The sequence below is a fragment of the Chiloscyllium punctatum genome, chromosome 45, assembly GCF_047496795.1.
Source record: "Chiloscyllium punctatum isolate Juve2018m chromosome 45, sChiPun1.3, whole genome shotgun sequence".
NCBI classification, from domain to species: Eukaryota; Metazoa; Chordata; class Chondrichthyes; order Orectolobiformes; family Hemiscylliidae; genus Chiloscyllium; species Chiloscyllium punctatum.
This window is the reverse complement of record NC_092783.1, coordinates 25,431,304-25,456,298: the sequence shown is the minus strand read 5'-3', so window position 1 is coordinate 25,456,298 and position 24,995 is coordinate 25,431,304. Positions and strand designations below refer to the sequence as shown.

The window sequence follows — 24,995 nt, the reverse complement described above, 5'->3', positions numbered from 1 at the left end:
ACATTCTGTCGATCCAGAATCTCTATTCCTAGGCTCAACCACAGTCCTTCTCTGAATCTTCCATACTCTCTCTATCTTTGATTCTCTCACATTCTGTACATCTCTGATTTCCTGAACATTTTGTCCATCCCTGAGTCTCTAATTTTGTCTGTCCATCTCTGATTCTTTCACACTCTGCCCATTCCATGTCTCTCACATTCTGTCCATCCCTGATTCTCTCACACTCTGTTTCTGATTTTTGAATATGGAGAATTACTGGAGGATTGGAAAATTACTAATGTGACACCTCTATTCAAAAATGGAGGGGGCCAAAAAGCGGGTAACTATAAGACCGATTAGCCTAACATCTATTGCTGGAAAAGGTTTGGAATCAACTATTAAGGAAGTAATAGCAGAATATTCAGAAAATCATAACCTGTTAGGCAGAGAGAGCAGAGCTTCATGAAAGGGAAATCATGTTTAACTAATTTGTTTTTCAAGGAAATCCCAACCAGAGTGGACAAAGAGAATGTGTTCAGGAATGATAAAGAGCTTATGCCAGAGATGTTGATTCTCCTGCTCCTCAGATGCTGTCTGACCTACTGTGCTTTTCCAGCACCACACCTTTTGGCCCAGGATCCTTAAAGGGCTTGTCAGGATAGATATTGAGAAGATATTTCCCCTCATTGGAGATGCTAGGATCAGAGGACATAGTTTCAAAATGAAGGGGCACCAAATTAAGACTGAGATGAGGAGGAATTTCATCTCTTTGAGAGTTGTGAGTCATTGGAACTTCTTTTGATAGAGAGCTGTGGGCCCAGAGTCATTATATATATTTAAGGCACAGAAAGGCTCTTGATCATTAGAGGAATCAAGTATTATGGGGAAAGGACAGGAAAGTGAATATGAGGATCAGCCATGATTCTACTGAATGGCTGAGCAGGCTCAAGGGACCAGATGGCCTACTCCTTTTTTCCTATGGTCTTATAGATGGTCTGTGTGAGTCTCTCACACTCTGTCCATCTCTGAGTCTCTCACACTCAGTCACACTCTGTCCATCTCCAAGTCTGTCACACTTTGTCCATCTCTGAGTCTCTATCAGTTTGTCCATATCTGAGCATGTCATACTCTGCTCTTCCCTGTCTCTTACATGGTCAATCCCAGACTTTCTCATAATTTGTCCATCCTTAAGTCTCTCACACCCTGTCCATCCCTGATTCCCTCACACTCTGTTCACTTCTGTCTCTCACAGTCTGATTTTCCCTATGTCTCTTACACTCTGTCCATCCCTAATTATCTCACACTCTGTCCATTTCTGAAGCTCTCGCGCTTTCCCTGTTTATCTCTGATTCCTTCGTACTTTGTCCATCACAGATTCTCTCACTCTGTACATCTCCGGCACTCAAAGCTTGTGATGACTGTTTTGGTGACTGAAATTCTCTGCTTGCTTTTTGGGACGAGGGGGTGTGTCGAGGGAGAGGGGCGGGGAGCGAGAGGGGCGGACCCAGAGTTGCTGGATGATAAAACTGCCGAGTTTCGCTCAGTCAGTTAATCATTTGCCAGAGAAGAGAGTACGGGGGAAGCGAAGTCTCAGTCTGTGGTGAGGCTGCAGCGTTATTACTCGGGGGGGGACTCGCCGCCAGGAAAAACCCAAATTGTGCCGCTGGGTATCTCCCCAAAGTTCGGGGGGTCGTGTTTCTTGGTCATGTCCGGATTTTGTAAACCAACGGCCAAGAACTTCGAGAGCTTGACCTTGGACTCTGGCTATGGAGGAGCTGGCGGCTCGTGTGGTTGGTCCAGTCTGTCGCTGTCTCACTCAGGAGGGACTTGGGGCTCGTTGTCCGGTTCAGCTGGAGAGAGATACATGGACAGTTGTGACAGCCTGGACACTGAGCTACCTGAGAGCTCAGGATTGGAGCTCCTGGGCTGCTGGCCCAAACTGCCCGTTTTGGAGGATGTCCCATGGACCGAGGAAGAGTTGCAGGAGGTTCTGAGAAGGCGCCAGCCTGGGGAGTGCAGGCAGCCTGTTCCGGCTGACTTCCTTCAGAAACTCTCCAGGTACCTGAGCAGGGCGTTGGTCCGCATCGCCAGAGAAGCGCAGAGGCTCAGCCTCCTCATCGCCAAATGCAGCAAACACGAAATCCAAACTGCGGCCAAGCTGGTGCTGTCCTGGTCCCTCTCTGAAAGCTGCATGGCTGCGGCGGTCCAAGCGCTGTCCGTGTACAACCTGAACTGCGGCGACCAACTCACCAGCAGCAAGAGCTCCCAGTGCAACCTGGTGTTCTCGGTTGGCCGCTTCTTTCGCTGGATGGTGGACAGCAGACTGTCCAGCCGCATTCATGAGCACGCAGCCATCTATCTGACCGCCTGCATGCAGAATCTCCTGGAGGAGCTGCACATGAAGCTGCCGGACAGCTTCCTATCCCGAGGGAAGGTGTCACCTGAGGCAATGGACAAGGCCCTGGAACAAATGATCAGCAACGACGCAGACCTCTGGGGTTTGTTCCAACCCTGCGAACACCTCATCTGCGGCAGAAATGCTTACGGTAAGCTGGCTGGTAGAGGAAGAACTTAACACGTTTCGCCAGAATTTCTCCATCCTTCAGGACGGGAGTCCTGAAGATCCCACAAAGAGCAACATGATAATCGTCAGAGAATGTTTTAAGTGTTGGCTAAAGGATAATTATTAGTCGACCCATCATATCTCTCGGCAGTCCTACAGTGGAGTGTCAACTTAGATTAAGGCATGACATTTCCAGAATGGGTTTGAACCTGTAAGTTTCACTCAGAGAATAGCCACAACTGAGAGAGCACTGACACCAAACAACTCCCGGCCATGTGTTGGGGTCTGTTTTTGTTCCAAAATCTTTCAATTCAACTGAATGTGTCTGGTCAACATTCAGTGAAAATACTCTGCAATTGTTAACTGATGAAGTTAATAGATCTTGAATTAATTTCATTTACTAGAAAGATTAGGAATAACACTGGCTTTACTGGCATAGCCTAAACTTGAGTCTTAGATACAATGCTGTGAGAGAGACATCAGGTTGTGATTAGTAAAACTTGTTATCAGGAAAGGTAATAATTGTTATTCACATGCAGAAAGTCAAAGTGCTCTGACAGAGCAACTGAAACTCTAAAATGGCTGTGTTGAAATTTCCTCAGACCTGCCCCTGACCTTGCCAGTTAAGTGTCATTTTAAGCTGAATTTGGGATGGTTTTGTCCTATTGGAATCTACAACCATGAACAGGTTAAGTATTCAGTTCCCATTAACCCTCTCCAGTCAAAAGAGAGAAAAAGACAGGAAGACAGATATATAGAGACAGACATAAGGAGAGAAAAAAGGAGGCATAAAAATCAGGGACAGACAACAGAGAGAGAGAGAGAGAGTTGGAAAAATACAAGACAGAAAATAGTGATGGAGAACGGAGGGCTCTCTTCCATAAGTGAGTACAGGAATCAAATCCAGATCCAATCAATTTGGACCGTTTCCACTTTAATTTCAGGGTTTTTTTCAATATTTTAGTGTTTACAGAATTTTGCTTCAGGACAGTTTCTAACTCACTGAACCTGTCTTTGCTTGTTAGGCAAATTCAATGACATATTTATGGCTCTTTGCTTTTTCCCACGTTAATCCCTGACACTCCTTATAGGAGAGTCTTGTTAATTTTTATGGAGGAAGGGAAGTTGTGGATAGGAAGTACCTCCACAGAACTGACTTTGGTTTCTTTAAGTTCTGCAATTTTGTGCATATTATGTTGAACCTTGTACTACATTAGAAGTAGGGGGGAGATGGAGGAGTGTTTAGTTTCAAAAAACAATTTAATTTCCCTTCAACTTCTTTCTCTTTCTGGTTCATATCTTTCACGGGAGTATGGAGTGATTATCCTCCACCTTAAATTCTAGCCCTTCAATTATCTTCAATGATGATCCAGAGTCCTGCTGATTCCTGTGGTTAAGGGGAGTATTTGATCTGTTCTCACTTCCTGCACAGCGTTAGGATCAGCAGTTCAGGGAAATCCAAACAGTTCTGTTTTTTTTTTGGTTAGTTTCACTTTAAATATATTTATCAGGTGGTTCAAAATGAAATATCAATCAGGTGTCAGCTCATTGCACTATTACCTCTGAGTCAGAAACTTTAATGCATTATCAAGCCTGGCTCTCCAATATAACACTTGAGGAATGTTTCACTGTCAGAGGTACTGCCTTACATTGAGCTATTAAACCCAAGCCATTTCTGCCATTAAGAAGTTTATGAAAAATTCCATGGTGTGATTTTTGAAGGAGAGCAATGGAGTTCCACCTGGGTGCCCTGAAAGTACTTAGTCCTTTATACAACATTCTGAACATAGACTATCTAATCATTATTTCATTGCTGGCTATGGGTGATTGTTACATATACCTGTACACATGCAAATATTTATTTTCAATTTATTATAAATTTTTGACTACTTAATCTGGCAACCTGCATTTCCTTGAACTGACTATTCACATCCAATGAGTTGAATGTGTAGTTACTGTTATGCATGCAATCACAATAATTGGCTTGTGCATAGCAAGATACCAAAACTACAAGTAAACAGTTATTTTTGCTTTGCTGGTATTGGCTATTGCTAGTATTAGGTAGAAAATATTTGCTAAACTTTAAAATTAGCCTAGCAATACTATAATTAGATGAAACTATTATTTTATCTTGGTAAATAAGCTTAGCTCTTTACTTAAAACTTCCAATCTCAAATGCTTTTTTGAGAAGGAAATTAAATAATATTTTTCATACAGAATGTGGGATTATAGTAAGGTTAATTATTTCTTTATCCTTTATATCCTACTCCTTATCCAAGACAGTTAACATAGAACATAGAAAAATACAGCGCAGTACAGGCCCTTTGGCCCTCGATGTTGCGCCGATCCAAGCCCACCTAACCTACACTAGCCCACTATCCTCCATATGCCTATCCAATGTCCGTTTAAATAGTTTAGGATACTTCTAGAATGGAGCTGGTACAGATATGGGCTAAATGGCTTCCATTTATGCTGTAAACCATGGATCTCAATTAATATTATTTTGAATGTGTTTGCACATAACCTCAGTTTAACATATCACTGGAATCATAGATCCTCTGACAATGCTGCACTCTCAGTGCTTAAATGTTAGTCTGAGTTGTTTTCATTATTGTCTTGGTTGTTCAGGACTTGAAGTATGTCCATTTCCAATAAATAATTATTCAGTCCATGTTAGACATATATAATTTGAAACTGCAACAGCGTGTTCAATGCATCCTTACACCAAAACAGCTGAGTTTGAAAGGTGCAAGCTACTTCTAGACAATTGTGGGTTATTTAAAAATGGAAAGAACGATGGATGCTGTAAATCGGAAACAAAACTAGAAATTGTTGGGAAAATTCCGCAGATGTGGCAGTATCTGTGCTGCCAGGCCTGCTGCGCTTTTCCAGAAACTTCTATTTTTGTTGTAGATTATTTATATTGTTTAGAAAACTGAGGGTACATGCGTGACATTAACTAATTCCATATAAAGATATTGGATGATCCAATGTTAGCTTTTCAAAAGTCAGAAGAAAGTTCTTTGTACTGGGTTCTCAGCTGTGAAATTGACTTTGAGAATTTATATTCAATGCAGAAACTTTCAACATTTAAGACTTCGATTGGATAAGACTCTGAAAAGAAAGATAAATGGGACAGACTGGATAGGTATGATTAGGACTTTTGCTGTTGTGAAGATAAATGTTGACAGGCACTATTTAGATTGAATGGTCTTTTTATCAATGCAATTTTGATCATTTCTTTGTAAAGCATTCACTTCTAAATCCCTTGTGCTTGCATGCTGCAACTTACTTGTAACACTTTTGATTCAGGCTACATGCTTATACTGCATGTTTTGCATGAATAGGTCTCACAAAATTGTTTGTCTCTGCATGGGCTTCTGCTCTGGCTTCAGAGTGATCCAGCAGCCAGGCACTGAGTTCACCTTGATCCGCCTTCTTTTTCACCCAATTTTCCAGGAAGCTGATGGTTTCATTGCTCCTGCTGGAATGCTGCAAATATTGTGAGAAACATCAAACTTCCCTTCTCCAACTGGAACTTGCTACCACACCACAAAGATCTGAGAAATGTAGCATTGTTGCTGATTTGAAAGATTTTACAATAGCAGTTTCTCTGATTGTTCCCCATTTGCCTTGTTGTATCTTTGTGCTTACCCCAGGTTAATTATTACATTAAAGTCACATTAGTGGAACTTGTTTAATAGGCATAGGAATGAAGGACTTTGGCCCAATAGCCTGTTTTGCCATTTAGTATAATTTGTATCTGAACACCATTTACTCACATTTGCTCTATATATTCTGATGCTCTTACATTGGGAATTGTGTTTAATTAACTGAATTTTTTGATGAGATGGCAGAGAGGGTTGATATGGTATACATGAACCCCAAAACATATTTAGTAAAGAACTGTTGACAAGCCTCTCAGCAAAGTTCAAGCCTGTAGAATAAAATAAGTGGCAGCGTGGATATGATTTTGACTGGGTGGCAGGAAACACTGTGGTGCACAGTTGTTCTTTTTGATTGGAAGATAGTATATATTTGGGTTTCTCAGGAGTGGCATAAGGACCACTCCTTTTCTTGATCTATTTGAATGACCTAGGATTGGGTGCATGGGACACAATTCCAAATTTACAGATGACACTAAACAACAAAAATATTGCTAACAGTGAAGAGTATAGTGGTAGATTTAAAGGAGATATAAACTGATGGAATGACAGTATTGGGAAGATGAAATTTAATGTTGAGAAGTATAAAGTAATACATTTTGGTGAGAAGAACGAGACAGTATAAAACAAAGGATACAATTCTGAACGAGTGCAGCAACCGGGCGATCCAAGAGTATATGTGCACAAATCTTGAAAGTGACATGTAGGGTTGAAAAAGCAGTGAATAAAGCACAAGGAGTACAGGATTTATAAATAGCTGAAAATGTGTTGCTGGAAAAGCGCAGCAGGTCAGGCAGCATCCAAGGAGCAGGAGAATCGATGTTTCGGGCATCAGCCCTTCAGGAAGGATTTATAAATAGTCATGTGCCAAATGTTTTTCTAATGCGGCAGTTGTTCAAGTTGAAAACTTTCCTGACCTAGCAGCCTTGCCTCAGTTTACAGGATCTCACTTTCACTCGGGATTAGGTGGTGTTAGATTGAGTCAGGTTTGAAGACCCCTGAGGGCCTCAAGAGTAGGGAGCTGAGACTGGGTGGTTAGAATTTCATAGAATCCCTATAGTGTGGGAACAGGCCATTCAGCCCAACAGGTCCACACCAATTCTCCAAAGAGCATCCACTCAGACTCATCCTCCACCCTATCCCTGTATTGCCCAAGTCTAATTCACTTAATTTACACATCCCTCAACACTATGGGAAATTTATCATTGCTAATCCACTTAACCTTAACATCTTTGAATTGTGGGAAGAAACTGGAGCACCCGGAGGAAACCCATGCACATGGGGAGAATGAGCAAACTCCACACAGTCACCCGAGGCTGGAATAGAACCCACATTTCTGGCGCTGTGAGGCAGCAGTGCTAACCACTGAGCCTCCGTGCCATCCCAAGAAATACCTTGGCTCCCTGAGGCTTCATCCCATTTGTTTAGCCACTAGTTCTCAGTTTCACACCAGCTTATGCCCGTAGTATCTCCCATTCTTCAAAGTCAACCCATGCATTTCTCCCCTGCCACATAGTGCCAGATATATTCATGTTATCTCCATGGCCACTCATCCAGTATTCACCACTTGCACACCTCAGGAACCACTTGAGAATGAACTTCGAAAAAGTTCTCCAATTTTTCACAGCTCTCAGTCTTACATTTGGTACTGAAAAGAAACTCATTAAAACGCACACAAAAATGTTTACATTTCCTATTGTTAAATCTTTTTGCTAAAACAAAAAAAAGCTTATATTCGGTGCCACATCAAAGACATTTAATCCTTTCATTGCCTCTTTCTAAACAATATGTCTTTGAAACTCGGGTAAGCATTCATAATGACATAATAATAATCCTTGGAGGAAATGTCAACAAAGTCCTCCATTGAAACTGCATGTTCAGTTGGTAGTTTTTATTCATTACCTATACCAGATGGAACATGTGATTTTAAAAAGCTTCAGATTATGGCACTTGGATTGACCATATCCATCCTTTATTAATCTTCAGATCTACTCCATCAATTCATGACTCCCAAACTGCAGATTCTGTACTTGGCAACAGACAATATTCAGTCCATTTGAACTCAGCAGTAAGTTCAAATGTTCCTGAGTTCAGGTTTATGTCTTTTGTTAATCACATGCAGAAATAAAATCAGGTATCCTGGTCATGGAGGCAGAAATTTCACATCTGGATTCTGTCTAGCATTTTTCAAGGTCTATAGATTCTCACCTGTTCTGCAAAAATCTGAATCAAGAGGATTGATATAAACTACTATGTAATATAAGCAACAGTGACAAGGAAAATCTTTTTTGTATAATGAGTGGTTAAGGTCTGAAATGCACTGCCTGAGAGTATTGAGGATTCAGTTGAGGGTTTCAAAAGAGAATCAAATAATTAGCTGAAGACAAATGTTATAAATGTTATAGGGAAAAGACAGTAGCTGGTAATAGTTGCAATGCTTTTACAGAGAACTGAAGGCTGAATGACCTCTTTCTTTGCTATCACTATTCCATGATTCTATGATACTTTGTATATAAGCAAGTGTTCCCAATTTCCCTCTTGAATGGCCCAGCTCTAGTTTTAAGATATTTTCTCATTGACCTGTTCAAACATTGTTAGTACACACCTCTGGAGAATGTGGGACTTGAATCCAGGTATCTTGGCTCAGAGGTAGGGACACTACCACTGCACTACAAGAGCCCTCAGGTCTTGTTTTGAAGTTTTGCCCCAGGACTAGAATCTCCTGTTTGTCTCTATCTGCCTTATTAAACTCATTTATTACCTCAATTAGATCATTAACAGTGGCAAATTATATTTTTATAGCATCATTTATGTATTAAGAATGTAATAAGGTATTTCAAAAGCATTGTCTGTCAAAATTTGCATCAAGCCACATTAAAAGATAGTAGGATCATCCATTAACCTTCTCAGAGGAAAGGAGATAAACCTTTGCGACACATCTTTTATAAATTAATCTTTAACCTCTGGTGAATCACTTTCCAAGGCCAATATATAATCCTACATTGTAGTGTTCCAGGAGAGAGTTAAGTTATCCTTAAACATGCAACTGAAAAGAGGGAGGTGAAGGGTGTGCCTCGTTTTAGTTGTGATTAGTAGACTTGTTTTGATCAGTGAGATTAAAGGGCTGTGATTTTATTGAAACCTGTTTAACAAACCTTTTCCATTATATTTGAACTGTGTGAGAATGCCTTATACAGAGTCACATCATTATAGCAAAAAAACTGGGCTTGTTCCCCCTTCCTGCTATGAAAGAATATTACACAATTTTTTAACAGAAGTGCCACTTTTAATAAAATATTTCCCGTGCGAGACATTCTCCAACCATGTGTGTAAAGCTGTCAGCAATAAAGGGATTAAGCCTCTGTGAATGCTTCTGCTTAATACCAGAGTAACTCAGCTTCCTGCTCCCTATCTGACCTATAATTTGCTAAATATAATTCTCCAAAAATTGTCAACAATTGATTAATTAAAATCTGACTGAACACAGAGGGAGAGAGAATATGCACAGATAGCTGGGAGATTATTCACTGTCAAAGCTTCAACATATCTGCAAATATCAAAGTAATACATTGCTACTAAACCACAGTATGAACTTCACCTGTTTGGTTCTGTACAGGATACAGTGTGACAGTGATATCTGCCCTGAGTTTCAGTGATTAGCCAGACTGCACAATATGCATTGGCAGTGATACTGGATATCCGAATCAGGATAAAAGCTGTACTGAGACTGGGTGTGACTGTGGTGGGATAGCCATTGCTATGACATTAAGGTGCTGAACAGTTGCTGCTGTCAATGGAGTATTTCATCTTGTATATGATACAGTGGGAAATGATAATTTACTGTAAGAGATTGTTGAAAGCAAATTGTACTGAGTTATAGTGACATTGAAAGCCAAGTTGCTCTGCTGGAGTAGTCTAGACTTGCAGACACTTGCATTACAAAAACAAGTAATTCTTCAACATCAAATAGATTTGCAAGTTATTTTGCAAGTGAGACAAGCAACTGCGTGTATTGCTGCGAATAAGGATTCTGCTAGCTTTGGCACGTAATTGCTAAGCCTCACTGCTCTTCTTGAGTAAATAGCCCTGAGTAGATTCTCCACTGAACTGAGACCAGTAAGTTTTGGCCCTTCTGAATTCTGTTTCTGTCCAAGGGATTATTGTTCAGAACGTTCAGCTCAAGGATCTGCAAATGAAGCTCATGAGAGGTGGTATTGGAGAGCACAGAACTGCATTCTGCTGACTCCGCATGTTTCATTGAATATGTAGTGTGTAGACGTATGGTGATCAGTCGGCTCTCATCCAGCATTCATCAGAACTGGTCTGATGGGCTGAATGGTTGACTTTTATTCTGATGTTGCTAGGACTGTTTGGCTGTGTGCAAAAGTAAACATCCCAACATTGGGAGTTGAATGTCCTGGTTTTGTATTGTACTTTTGTGTTTGTATGGTTGCTGTGATTACACCTATTTGTGATGCACAACACTGAGGGGGTACGAAAGCACAGATGTGGGTCACCAGCAACTTTTATTCAACTAGTTTCTAGCAAATGAGAACCATGCTTGCACTTGCCTCCAATTCTGCTGATGGTGTGATTGTGTACTAAATTCACATGTAATTTCCACAGTAAACAAATTAATCAGCACTATGGAAAAGGTGGGGGTGCCTGACTAGCTAAACTTTACATCATGACCTAGTCTCCATCACAATCTTGACCATGAGAAACTAATGCTGACACCTTATTTTCCCACCTCACATGATTTAACAACAAATTTTGCAGTTATTTGAAACATTTAATAATTGGACATAAGGACAACTTTTGGTCTATGCATTTTCCCCCCACTGTTTCTAATACTTTCCTCCGCTGGGAGGAAGTTCTGAGAGACCCAGGCACTTATTACCAGTGTGACAATGGCCATTCTGTGCTGGAAACAATGACAAGTTTAATGATGTTTGCTGTTGATAGTGTATAAATTGTCCATCAACTTGTAATGAAGATGAGACCCCCTGTGAGTTGCTACAAGTTGAAGAACAATTTAGGCTATTATACCATTAACCTGTCAAAGTCAGCTACTTGTCCTCAACTTGTGTGTGAACTTTGTGAAATTGCTGCTTGTCTCATCGAACTCATTGCAGACAGTTAGGGGTAATTCTTAGTACCACAGAAATCCTCTTAAGGAGGAGATTCAGGTTTCTGCAATGCTATTGAACTATTCTGACCCACTATTGGAACAAATTAATTTGTTATGGTGCAGAAAGAGGCCATTCAGCTCATCGCTCCTGCATTGGCTCTTCAAGTAAACATCATTAGCTGGTGTCAATATCTTGCTTTATCCCTATACCCTTGCATACTGTTTTTATCCAAATAAACATCCAATTCCCTAATGAATGCTGCAAATTAATTTGCCTCCACCATATTTCCAGTCATTCTACACCCTAACTACTTGCAGTGTGATTGTTTTTCCTTACATCAGCCGATGCCCTCTAGTTTTGGACTCCTCTACCCTGAGAAAAGACCTTGTCTATTTATTCTATTCATGCTCCTCATGATTTTATAACCCTCTATAAAGTCACCCCTCAGCCTCTGACATTCCAGGGCAAACAGCCCCAGCTTATTCAGCCTCACCCAATAGCTCAAACCCTCCAACCCTGGCAACATCCTTGTAAATCTTTTCTGAACTATCCAGGAAACTCTGAATTTGTTTGTCCTACTTTTCCCATTTAAGGGAATATACCCTGATTATACCCAAACCATCTGCTCTTTGAAGGTAGCCCACTGTTTAGTTACTGTTTTACCTGCCAACATCTTGTTCCAATCAATCCTGCACAGCTCTGTTTTTGCTCCATTGAAGTCAGCTTTCCACCAATTGTTTTTTCTTTGTCTAGAATGTTGCATATCATTCTCTATGTCCATCCTGAATTTTATGATACAACGATCTTTGTCTCCTAAGTATTTCCCAACTCACATGTGATCCACTTGGTGGGCAAATTGGATGTGGAGGACCTGCCTCTGTGCTGTATGACTCGACTACTTTATCTCACTTTCAAGAACTAGGTCCTCAACCACTTGATAAAGGAGTGTCGCTCCAAAAGCTAGTGTGCTTCCAGTTAAACCTGTTGGACAATAACCTGGTGTTGTGTGATTTTTAACTTTGTACACCCCAGTCCAACATCGACATCTCCAATTCATAGGTCCAACAGTGTTTCCTTTTTGGTTTGACTGGACATGTGCTGCTCGTAGGAATCTGCTATGAACTCAGTCTAGGAATGCTTATTCCTTGCTGTCCATTACACTACTGGAATCCCCACTCTATATTTGGGTAATTGAAATCACCCATTATACCATTCTATAATGTTTGTATTTCTCTGTAATTTCCCTGTAGATTTTAGCTTTTCCGCTAGTTTTCACAATAAAAAAAGAGTAAAATTACATTGTCCGGTGTCTATACACCAAGCAATGTAATTGTACCCTTTTCTATTCCTTAGCTCTAGTCAAATTGACTCTGTCCTTGAGTCCCCTGACACATCTCCTCCTTCACCACTGCAATGCTTTTCTTAGTCAATAATCTACCCCTTCTCTCTTTTTATCCTTTCTATCTTTCCTGAGCAACTTATATCCAAGAATATTTATCATCCAATAATGCCTTTTCCTTGAGAGAGTTCTGTTATACCACAACAGCATGTTTCTATATGGCAATCTGTAACTCCTAAACCTTATTTATTATATAGTACTTTGTGCTTTCACATGCATACATGTTAACTCAGTTTTGGACTTCATTTCTTTTTTTTCCCTTACTCTGACTTCACTTGTGGACTTTCTATTGCTAGTGCCAACTGTATCCCTAAGTATTTTGTCAACCCTGGTATTCACCTCCCACTACTCTATCTTGGTTCTCAATTTAGTTTAAAGCCTTACCAACAATGCTATCAAAACCCCCATAAAGACCTCGGTCCTGGCTCTGTTCAGGTCTTACACAGGTGCCATCTTCCCCCGACCCAATCCAGTGCCTCCAGGAATCAAAAGCCCTCTCTCCTTCACCATCTTTGCAGCCAAGCATTCATCTGCCTTATCCTACTGTTTCTGTGCTCACTTGCTCATGGTACTAGGAGTAATCTGGGGATTGCTAGATTTGAGGATCTGTTTGCTAAATTCCTACCTAGCTTTCTTAATTTTGATTGTAGGATCACATTCCCCATCCTACATTGGTGTCAATGTGGACCATGACTTCTGTTTGATCACCATCCCCTAGAAGAACATCCTATAGCTGCTGTGTGTCATTCTTGACTCTGGTAGCATGAAGGCAACTTACCATCCTGGAGTCTCATTGACAGCTGTAGAAGCACATGTCTGTTTGGATATCTTAGGCAGATTGGCCATGCTAAATTGCTAATAGTATCTAGGGATGTGCAGGCTAGGTGGATTAGCCATGGGAAATGCAGAGTTATGGGCGGGGTGGGTCTGGGTGTGATGCTCTTTGGAGAATCAGTGTGGAGTCAGTGGGCTGAATGTCCTGCTTCTATGATTCATAAAGGTAAAGATATTCATAAATCCCCTATTACCGTCCCACCTTCTTTCTCCTTCTTCCCCTTGTGTACAGTCAGGCTGGTTTCAGAAGTTTGGTTTTGACTTCACTCCCTTGAGGAACCAGTGCTCTCATCAGCTTCCATAATGGATAGGCAATTTGAGTTGTTCTCCAGGAATCTCCCGCATTACTTGCCATATTAACAAAATGTGATACACCAACTGGCTGTTTTCTCTGTCAAAAAGAGCTCAAAGATCTAGACTCTTCCCTTAATGCTGTCATTTTCTTGGTGTAACCACAGCAAATTGTGCTGCAACAAATTTGGCTAATTTTCCGCAGTAAAGTTTTGTCACTGTCAGTTTCATGTTCAGCAGACTTCCGTCATTTGGCCCACTGCTGGGGAACTAAACGGTTAGATTTGCCCAGACATATCAACGTCTTCTCACCGCATTGCGTAGGTTAGCAGCACTGCAGGATGTAGATTACAATTTCAGCACAATCAGTTATAAATAACTGTAGACCAATAACCGTAAGCACAGAATTACAAGTTGCAGCTTGGTGACAGTGTAAGCAGAACTTTGTTTTCTAAGACATCATAAGGAACACACAAGACACACTGCAGAAATAAAAAGGTACGTATGTATGTGCGGGCTAACAGTGCTACTGATGTGCTGTCAATCTAAGGTCATGACTTATTGGAAACAACACTCTTTCTAGTGTAATATTGTCCCACTGGGTTTTGGGACAGCAGTCAGTCTGGTATAATATGCTCCCAGTGAGTTATTGGGACAGCAATCTGTCTAGTGTAATGCAGAGCCATTGGCTTACTGTGGACAGCAGTATGGGCTGATGTAATACTGGGTTAGTGGGAACAACAGTCTGCCTGACCATAATTCAGTCCCACTAGGTTACTGGGGACAGCAGTCTGTCTGGCCATAATTCAGTCCCACTGGGTTACTTGGGACAGCAGTCTGTCTGAGCTGAAAATGTATTACTGGAAAAGCGCAGCAGGTCAGGCAGCATCCAAGGAGCAGGAGAATCGACGTTTCGGGCATGAGCCCTTCTTCAGGAATCAGCAGTCTGTCTGACCATAATTCAGTCCCACTGGGTTATTGGGGACAGCAGTCTGTCTGACCATAATTCAGTCCCACTGGGTTATTGGGGACAGCAGTCTGTCTGACTATAATTCAGTTCCACTGGGCTATTGGGAACAGCAGTCTGTCTGACTATAATTCAGTTCCACTGGGCTACTGGGAACAGCAGTCTGTCTGGTGTAGTATGATTACTCTGGGGATTTTTGGTGCAGGTCCATAGACAGGACTAATTAATGTCTATTGGACAGACTAACGTAACAGATAGGATTGACTGCACTATTTTGACTAATACAGCCGCCTGCAAAAATTGTGGATTTGATCATTGCAGTTAATTTTGTGGTGTTCAATGCACTAAATAGCTGGAAAGTACTCCACACAGCAGTGAATCAGTGATTTCTTTGTGAAGTTGGCAATCCTCCTCCATAATTTCCATTCTCTTCACCTTTAGATTTACTAATTGTTTGGAATTCTGATTTTACATATAGTCTTAGAATCAATGATCAATATTGAGTGCAATGGATTGGACAAATGGGGAACAGAGAAATTCAATCATTTTAGGAATTTCTGTGATGTATTATTGGAAACATAATCCAAGTTTAAATGAAAAGCGTGGAAACTTGATTCAAGTGATCTTAGGTGTAAATGGAACACGCTTGAATTGAGTTCCACAGCTGTCTGTTGTAATCCTCTGTGTGAAAAGTTCTGCTGATTGATTGGCAAGCAGTCATCATTATATAGTCGATACTGTTCAACTGCTGAAAATATTGTATTTCCACCTACCATCCTCCATGGTTTCCTCATTTTAAAAAGTTCTTAACATACAATCTGTGGTGTTTTAACAACAGGGAACCAATTTTTCAAAGTTTTCTATCAGTGTTGCCTGATACAAGATGACCTCCATTCGGCAATATATCCCCTAAAAAGCCTGCATCCAATTTTTACAGTGTGTGTCAATGAGTGCGACCATTGAGGTAGGCCCTGTCCCAGTGGTGGTTAGCTTGACGGTATTGCATCTCATTCTGACTGAGATGGAGTTGTTTTAGTGGGCTCAGGTTTAAACAGGTAGCAAATAAGTCTTTGGCATCCATTGAACCAGAAAGCAATTGTTTGCATCAGTACAGGTTGAAATAGCAATCTGGAGCCCAGACACTCTGCCTTTTCCCAAAATAATTATCTGTGAATGGCAGGGTGGGTGTAGGGGTGGATGGCAGGGTGGTAATAGGGGTGGGTGGCAGGGTGAATGACAGGGTAGGTGTAGGGGTGGGTGGCAGGGTGGATGTAGGGGTGGATGCATGTAATAGAAGAGAAAACTTGAATTTAATGGTGTCTTTGACAACTTGAAGCTGCCCCCAAAGCACTGTAAATTCAGTCTTGCGTTTGAAATGTAATCGCTGTTGTAATGTAGGAGATCTTGCAATGAGATAATCAGCTTCATTTGAGTTAGTTGAAAGAAGGTTATTGGTCTTGGTACCAGAGAAAAAGCTCTGTTTCTTTGACATGGTTTTGTAGGATCTTACACCATCTGAGAGATCAAATGTGCCTTGCTGTTGCACCTTCAACAACAGTATCTCTTGACAGTTCAGCACTCCCTCAGCAAAGCAGTGGATATTCAACCTGCTCAGTTCTTTGGAATGAGGATTAAGCTGTGAACTGATTTTGAAGTGGGAGTTCTATGAGCTGAGCCATGCTGATACTTTTGCAGACTGATGTTCAGGACACTTCCTCACTGGTGCGGATGTACGTTTATTAATCAATTTCTGGGTATCTGAACTACCAGTCCAAAGAGTGACATCTGATTAGGCAAGTTGTCGCTTTCAACATCAGGAAGATATTCAGCAGTCATTTTCTCTCCTCTGGTATTATCAGTAGTGCTTGTACTGGGAAAGAAAGGTCATTTCAGTGATAATAAATCTTGAAAGAATGGTGTTCATTTTATAAAGAACCATCAGTGGAGTGTGTAGCCAGACCTTTTTGCTCAGGTATGTCATTAGATTGTCAGGCAGCAGGTCCCCAGAAGACTGTTGCACCTGAGACAAAACAGGAAGTTTTTGATCTGAGACTCCATCAATCCCTTGAAGATTTTATTCCAAAATGACATGGGATCAGCCATTGTTCATTTGATTAACACTCTTGCATCTGAATCAGAAGGTTATAGGTTCAAGACTCACTCCAGAAATTTGAGTACATTGCCAAAGTTGACATTCTAGAAATATTTTTGAGTGCTGTATTGTCAGAGTTAGGTTTTATTGTCATGTGTACTCAATTACAGGATTACAATGAAAAATTCATAATGTTGCCATTCCCAGCTCTACCTTTGGAACAAACGTCTTCAAGATTAGAAAAATAAAGAAATAAGTTAAACATTTCAACACTACAGTTTTTCTTAGTATAAAGTAGAAAAATAAAGAAATGATGTTACAAGTTAAATATTGAAGTCTTTTTGTAAGCCATGGGCCTGCAAACACTCCATGCTGAGCTTTCACCAGTGCTAGGCTACGTCCCACCTGGGTTCACGAGCCGCTTCACTGCTGACCACCATCAGGGCTCACCAGGCTTCACTGACCGCTGCTTCACTGCTGACCACCATCAGGGCTCACCAGGCTTCATTGAGCGCTGCTTCACTGCTGACCACCATCAGGGCTCACCAGGCTTCACTGACCGCTGCTTCACTGCTGACCACCATCCCAGACTTTGCTACTGACTGCCATCTTTTGTACACTCTTTTCAAATGAGACATTTAAAAAGATGATCACTAAAATGATTTCACACTATTATTTTAAAGAAGAGCAGGCAAACTTTCTTTTGAAAAAGAAACTGATCATTTTTCTCACTTGCTGTCCATGGAGTCCCCTATGTATAGTGTTTGTTGGAACAGGTGGAGAGAGGTCTCTGTGCCTTATATGCTATTTTAGATTTTGCCTTTCCATTGCCGAATGTGTTTTCTTAGTTCACCATTTATCAAATAATGGTTGTATTTCCTGTGGTCTCAGGTATGCCTTGCATTCCGATCTACCTCAGCCTGTACACGGAATGCTTTCAAAGTGGAAGATCGATCCAAAGGCAGCTGTACAATCGCTTGGACCTCAAGAATCTGGAGCAGATTATGCTGGCAACCTTTGTGGGCACTATCGCTGAACTCAGTCAGTAAAACATTATGCTTATCCCTTCCCAGAGCACTGTATTAATTATAATGCCTAGAAGATATGAAGTCATAAATAATGAGTTTTGTTTCAGTTATAAAAGGCTAATCATTGTGCAACACTTTACAGTTTCAAATGATTATTTTAGCTAAAAACATCATTCTGCTCTTAATAAACCTGTTCTGGTGATATACCATGGTTACAGATGTTGGTTTTGATTTGATGAGCAAAGTTTTAGGTTGTGGCCATAATTATTTATGAAAAAGCTGGGAAAATAAATAAATCTGAATATGCTCTTTGAAGCTTTTTTTTTAAATCAATAAGAATTAATAACTGAAAATTCTCATAATTCTATAAATCTTAGGTTAAACTTTCTTTTAAAGTTTATTTCACCATGAAAATTCTACTTAAACATCACAAAATATTCAGGGTTAAGACTATTTTAAACTCTTTTTTTTAGAAAAAGGAGCTGCTAACCTCTAGTCAATCACATACATGCCCTGGTTGTATGTGGATGTTTTGAGGTGTATATAACGCTTCCTGGCATCAACACATCTCTAGAACAGAGGAAATTACAAGATGAAATTACAGGGATGTTTAAAATTCTCAAGGGATGAGACAGAGTTAGTAGTAAAAGACTTCTCCCATGATAGGGGAATCTAAAACAGTGGGCAGAGATATCAGATTAATTTTTGAGAGATTTAGAATATAGAGGGAGAAATTTGTTTCAGGCAAGGAGTTATGGGTTGTGGATTTATATTGTAATATTTAGATTTTTTTTTGCCTATTTAATCATGAGAATGTAACAGGGCAAATTATTTCTGGATAATTATTTGTTGGTTATCTCTCGATTGAACATTTAACCCAATTATTGCCCTGTTGTGCACTGGTGACTTTGATTACAGAATTGTCTGTGTGTCCTTGAACAACACTATTGATCCAAATTGTAGCTAATGCTTCAAACTTGCCTGTAGCCTGATAGTGTTTTTTTTCCTTCATTGTACATTTGTGGGTGATTGCTGACAAGGCCAACATTTACTATTCATTCTCAATTGTCCTTGAGAAAGTGGTGCTGAGCCACCTTCCTGAACTGCTGTAGTCAATGAGATGAAGGGATTGCTGTGAAGGAGGGAGTTCCTGGATTTTGACCCAGCAACAGTGAAGGAAAGCAGTATCGTTCTAAGTTGGGATAGTACATGATGTTGAGGGAAACATGGTGGTGAAGTTCCTGTGGAACTGCAGCCATCATTCTTCTAAGTTGTAGAAGCCACAATTTAGAAAATACTGTTGAAGGAGGCTTGGTGAGAAACAGCAGTGTATCTTAGAACATAGAACATTACAGCGCAGCGCCTTCGGCCCTCGATGTTGTGCCGAACTGTGAAACCAATGAAATCCATCTGACCTATGGTATTCCATTTTCATCAATATGTCAATCCAATGACCATTTAAATGCCCTTAAAGTTGGTGAGTCTAATACTGTTGCAGGCAGGCCATTCCACTCCCCTATTACTCTGAGTAAAGAAACTACCCTCTGATATTGTCCTATATCTAGCACCCCTCAATTTACAACTATGTCCCCTCGTGCTAGCCATCACCATCTGAGGAAAAAGGCTCTCACTGTCCAACCTATCTAACCCTCTGATTATCTTATGTCTCAATACTGTCACCTCTCAACCTTCTTCTCTCTAACAAAAACAGTCTCAAGCCCCTCAGCCTTTCTTCGTAAGCCCTTCCCTCCATACTAGGCAACATCCTAGTAAATCTCCTCTGAAACCTTTCCAAAACTTCCACATCTTTCCTATAAAGAGGTGACCAGAACTGTACATAGTACTCCAAGTGCAGCCGCACCAGAGTTTTGCACCAGAAGCATGAGCTCTGAAACTCAATCCCTCTGCAAATAAAAGTGAACACACCATATGCCGCCTTAACAGCCCCATCAACCTGGGTGGCAACTTCCAGGGATCTATGTCCCTGAACACTAAGATCTTTCTGTTCTTCTGCACTACCAAGAATCCTACCATTAGCCCCAGGACTCTGTATTCCTGTTACTCCTTCCAAAGTGAATCACCTCACATGTTTCCACATTAAACTCCATTTGCCACCTCTCAGCCCAGCTCTGCAGTTTATCTATGTCCCTCTGTAACCTACAACATCCTTCAGCATGATTCACAACTCTATCGACCTTATTGTCATCTGCAAATTTACTAATCCATCCTTCTATACCCTCATCCAGGTCATTTATAAAAATGACAAATAGTGGCCCTAAAACAGATCCTTGCGGTAACTAAACTCTGGGATGAACATTTCCCATCAACCCTCTGTCTTCTTTCAGCTCACCAATTTCTGATCCAAACTGCTAAATTACCCTCAATCCCATGCCTCCGTATTTTCTGCAATAGCCTACTGTGGTAAACCTTATCAAACGCCTTACTAAAATCCATATACACCACATCAACCACTCTACCCTCCTCTACCTGTTTGGTCACCTTCTTAAAGAATTCAATAAGGTTTGTGAGGCATGATCTACTCTTCACAAAACCATGTTGACTATATCTCATCAACTTATTTCTCTCTAGATGATCATAAATCCTATCTCTTATAATCTTTTCCAGCACTTTACCCACAACAGAACTAAGAGTCACAGGTCTTTAATTACCAGGGTTGTCTGTACTCCCCTTTTTGAACAAGGGGACAACATTTGCTATCCTCCAGTCTTCTTGCACTATTCCTGTAGACAATGATGACATAAAGATCCAAGCCAAAGGCTTTGCAATCTCCTCTCTAGCTTCCCTGAGAATCCTAGGATAAATCCCATCCAGCCCAGGGGACTTATCCATTTTCACACTTTCTAGAATTGCAAACACCTCCTTCTTGTGAACCCTAATCCCATCTACTCTAGTAGCCTGTATCACAGTATTCTCCTTGACAATGTTGTCTTTTTCCTGTGTGAATACTGACGAAAAATATTCCTTTAGTGCTTCCCCTATCTCCTGTGACTCCATGCACAACTTTCCACTATTATCCTTGATTGGCCCTAATCTTACTCTCGTCATTCTTTTATTCCTGATATACCTATAGAAAGCCTTGGGGGATAGATCAAGGAAAACCCTAACGACTTCTCATGTCCCCTCCTGGCTCTTCTTAGCTCTCTCTTTAGGTCATTCTGTCTAACTTATAACTCTCAAGCTCCCTGAGCCTTCACATCTCATCCTAACATAAACCTTCTTCTTCCTCTTGACAAGAGATTCAACTTCTTTAGTAAACCACAGCTCCCTCGCTCGACCACTTCCTCCCTGCCTGACAGGTACATACGCATTAAGGACATGCAGTAGCTGTTCCTTGAATAAGCTCCACGTTTCAATTGTGCCCATCACCTGCAGTTTCCTTCCCCAATCTATGGATCCTAAATCTTGCCTAATCACATCATAATTGCTTTTCTCCCAGCTATAACTCTTGCCCTGCGGTATTACCTGTCCCTTTCCATCACTGAAGTAAACATAACCAAGTTGTGGTTACTATCACCAAAGTGCTCACCTATCTCCAAATCTAACACCTAGCCTGGTTCATTGCCTAGTACCAAATCCAATATGGCCTCACCCCTGGTTAGCCTGTCTACATACTGTGCAAAAGTGAGGACTGCAGATGTTGGAGATCAGAGTCAAGATTACAGTAGTGCTGGAAAAGCACAGCAGGTCAGGTAGCATCCAAGGAGCAGGAAAATCGAGGTTTTGGGCAGAAGCCTGATGAAGGTTCCTACCGAAACGTCGATTTTCCTGCTCCTCGGATGCTGCCTGACCTGGTTTTCCAGCGCCACTCTAATGTCTACATATTGTGTCATACTGTCTACATCCTGTAGTGATGAGATCACAATTATGTAAGCTTTTTTGTCTTTCTGTATCCTGGATTCATTCAGAGTTGGAGCTATACTTATCTCAGGAATATGGTATATAATCCTTCATGCTACTGAACGGTGTCTTGGAGATGATTGGAATATACCCAGTCTCCAATCTGTATTGGCAGCAAGTTCCTTAGACAGTATCTTCCAAACCCACAGCCACTTCCATCTCGAAGGACAAGGGCAGCAGATATGTGGAACACTACCACCTGCAGGTTCCCTGCAAGCTGTTCACAATTCTGACTTGGAACTGCATCACTGTTCTGCAGTGTTGCTGGGTCAAAATCCTGCAATTCCCTCTCTAACTGCATTGTGGGTGTACCTACAGCACATGGACTACAACTCAAAAATGCAGCTCATCGCTACCTTCTAAAAGGCAACTAGGGATGGGTGATAAATGGTGGCCTAATCAATGGCACCCATATCCTATGAGAGAATAGAAAGCCACAGCATTGATATAGCTGGTGCAGTATAGTTTCTGTTTGATGACAAGATTCCATTACCCCTCTCCCCAGTGTTGTTGCGCTAATGTCATGTGGAATTGGCTCTGACTATTCTGCTTCTATTCCACAGGTGACCTGGTCTCACAAGCAATGTATTACTTCCATCAATTTGGTGCAAAGTACCATGGGAAGGGATTTCAGCTCCATTTCAAAAAGGGACCGTACTCCTGGGAGCCAGAGGCGTTTCATGGGCTCTTTTACTATATGCACTGCCCTCATCTGGAGTGGGAGAATTCCAACACTGAGCCACCACTAATAAAACTGAGCAGTGAGAGGTGAGACAGTTAAAATTGGAACTTCTCAAAAATGCCCAAACTGATTAATTCTACAATTTGCTGAGCTGAGTCACTCTGGGAAAACACCATATTTTCCACAGAACTTTTAGTTATTTGAACATTTCCAGTTTTGCATGTTTTAGGGAATCTAAACCACACCAACAAATTAGAGAATTGTAAAATCCGCTGCTCCCTCTCCTCAAAGTTCTGAAAGCATGAAACAGAGATGCAAACTCAACCACAATATAAATCTAAGTCTGACTCAAGCCAGATCTCTGCTGTTAGCTTTAGCCCCCTTCACAGCTCAAAGACTGAAACAGATACCAATAAACTAAGATTGACTTTCAGCAGCTCACTGTTTCTCTAAGTTACTTTATTGTTGTTTTGATAACAATGAGCTGTGAAAGGGAAATGATGTCTGGTTTGCCCATTTATCAAATGCTCCTGAGATTAAACAGTATAATTGAACTCGATCTTTTATAGTTAAAACACCATTCAGAGATAAGATAAACAATTTACATAACTGTTGAGTTCTTATTGGATGATGTTTGCTGCTAGAAGTGAAAAATCTTTGAAGTTGGGTAGGATGCAAGATATGGTAACCACTGACCCTGCATGTGAAGAGAGGTGATGATCATTATCTTAGTTCATGCAGCTTAAATCACGGATGTTCAAACTGTATAGTCAGCTTATAAAATTTCCCAACCGAGACGGGAAATTCCCCCCTCTTTCTATGAGAGTGGTAATAGGGTTTGGTGATAAACCAAAGAGACAGATTTTGACAATTGATTTCATTGGCCCCAAAGGTTTTGAGAAGTGCTACACCAAGGGACATTATCAATATAGGTAGAGGTTAGCTGAACATGCTGTCTCCATCTCGTGGCTTGCACAGTTTGAAATAACTTGGGCAGAATTATTTTCTAAGATCTTCACTGTTCTCCCTCTGAATGTATTGTGCAGACCTGGGGCCAGTGCAGAGAGACATACACAACATGCATGTTTGAAGGTTCACTTTGCCATGCTACCATTAGAAGGTGCTTGTTGAATGTCCACTTAATAGTTTCTGAAGAGAGGAGGAGTCCAGGTCAAATGCATATCCATGTTCTCATGGCTTGTGTTGTCTTTGTGTGCATTTCTTTCCCTTCAGACCATATGAGATTCTCCCGCCGGTGGTTGAGTGGATCAGGGTATGTATTGCTCAGGCGGATCACAGATGCAGTCTCACAGTGGATGTTGGTGACCTTCGGCAGGCGGCCAGGCTTCTACTTCCAGGTGTAGACTGTGAACCCCGACAACTCCGGTAAGCAAAGCTTCATTAACTCAAACTTTGCATATAAACGGGTGAAGATAAAGATAAGCCTATCGCTACTTGAATAAAGTTTTGAGAGGTTGAATGACCCATTGCTGTTTATATGTTAAACACACAGAGAATGGAGAACCCCACTGATACTGATCCTTGATGTAATGGAGGTGCATTTTATTCAACATAATCCTATTCCCTTGGTTCCCAACTCACCAGTTGGAACAACACTCTTGATGTTGTGTAATGATTACCCAATTATCATGAAAACCTAAATTGTATCTTAAATTTCTGAAAGACATGGACATGTTAAAGTATTCTTCCCATGGGATATTTCTGTTGTGCCAGTGTTGGAAATGTGAAAGCCAATGTTGTGCAGAAGAAAGTCCCATTACTACAATGAGATAAATGATCAGGAACCACTTTTAATGATATGAATGAAAGATAAATATTGCCCAGCCACTGGGGAGAACTTGCTGCCTTTCTTCGAAAGCATCTTGCCTTCCACCTGAGAAGGAAGATGGGCTTAATTTAATGGCAGTTCTGAAAGTTGGAGCTTTTGTTGGTGTAGCATTTTGTCTGCATGGAATTGGAGTGTCTGCTTGGATTGTGTGCTCAGATCTCTGAACTGCTGCGCTGAGTGTGTTGTCAACTGAGCCACAATTGATTTGTGAAGTATTTCGGATGGGACATTGGAATAGTAACATTACACAGATCCTGTAGAAATTCAGCCCAGTTAATGTTCAACGTTGGAGCTGAAAGGAATACATGCAGTTGAGAAGAACTCCTTTCTTGTAGGAGCAGGTGTAAGCCATTCAGCCCCATAAATCTGCTGTGCCATTCTAAATCATAGTTAATCATCTAGCTCAGTGTCGTAATTCTCATGCTATCCCCTTATCCTTTAGTGTCTTTGGCAAATAGAAATCTCAATCTCTGTCTTGAACTTAATGATTGAACTTCCACAGCCCTCTGATGTTGAGAATTCCAAAGATTCACAGCTCTCTAAGTGAAGAGGTTCTGACTAATCTCTGTCCTAAGTGGCCTGTGTTCCCTGATTTT

The 24,995-nt window shown here is 41.0% G+C and overlaps 1 protein-coding gene across 2 annotated transcripts in view; it reads left to right on the top strand.

Annotated features, from left to right (window-relative positions):
• The first annotated feature begins 1,551 nt into the window (after window positions 1-1,551).
• Window positions 1,552-24,995, top strand: part of LOC140467239 (ankyrin repeat and BTB/POZ domain-containing protein 3-A-like) — a 43,006-nt gene continuing 19,562 nt past the window's right edge. For both annotated transcript variants that reach the window (XM_072563470.1, XM_072563471.1), the window contains exons 1-4: window positions 1,552-2,525; window positions 17,814-17,963; window positions 22,432-22,636; window positions 23,784-23,936. In XM_072563470.1, the coding sequence (XP_072419571.1) occupies window positions 1,685-2,525; window positions 17,814-17,963; window positions 22,432-22,636; window positions 23,784-23,936 (1,349 nt within the window). In that variant the 5' untranslated portion in view covers window positions 1,552-1,684. The remainder of the gene's footprint in view (window positions 2,526-17,813; window positions 17,964-22,431; window positions 22,637-23,783; window positions 23,937-24,995) is intronic.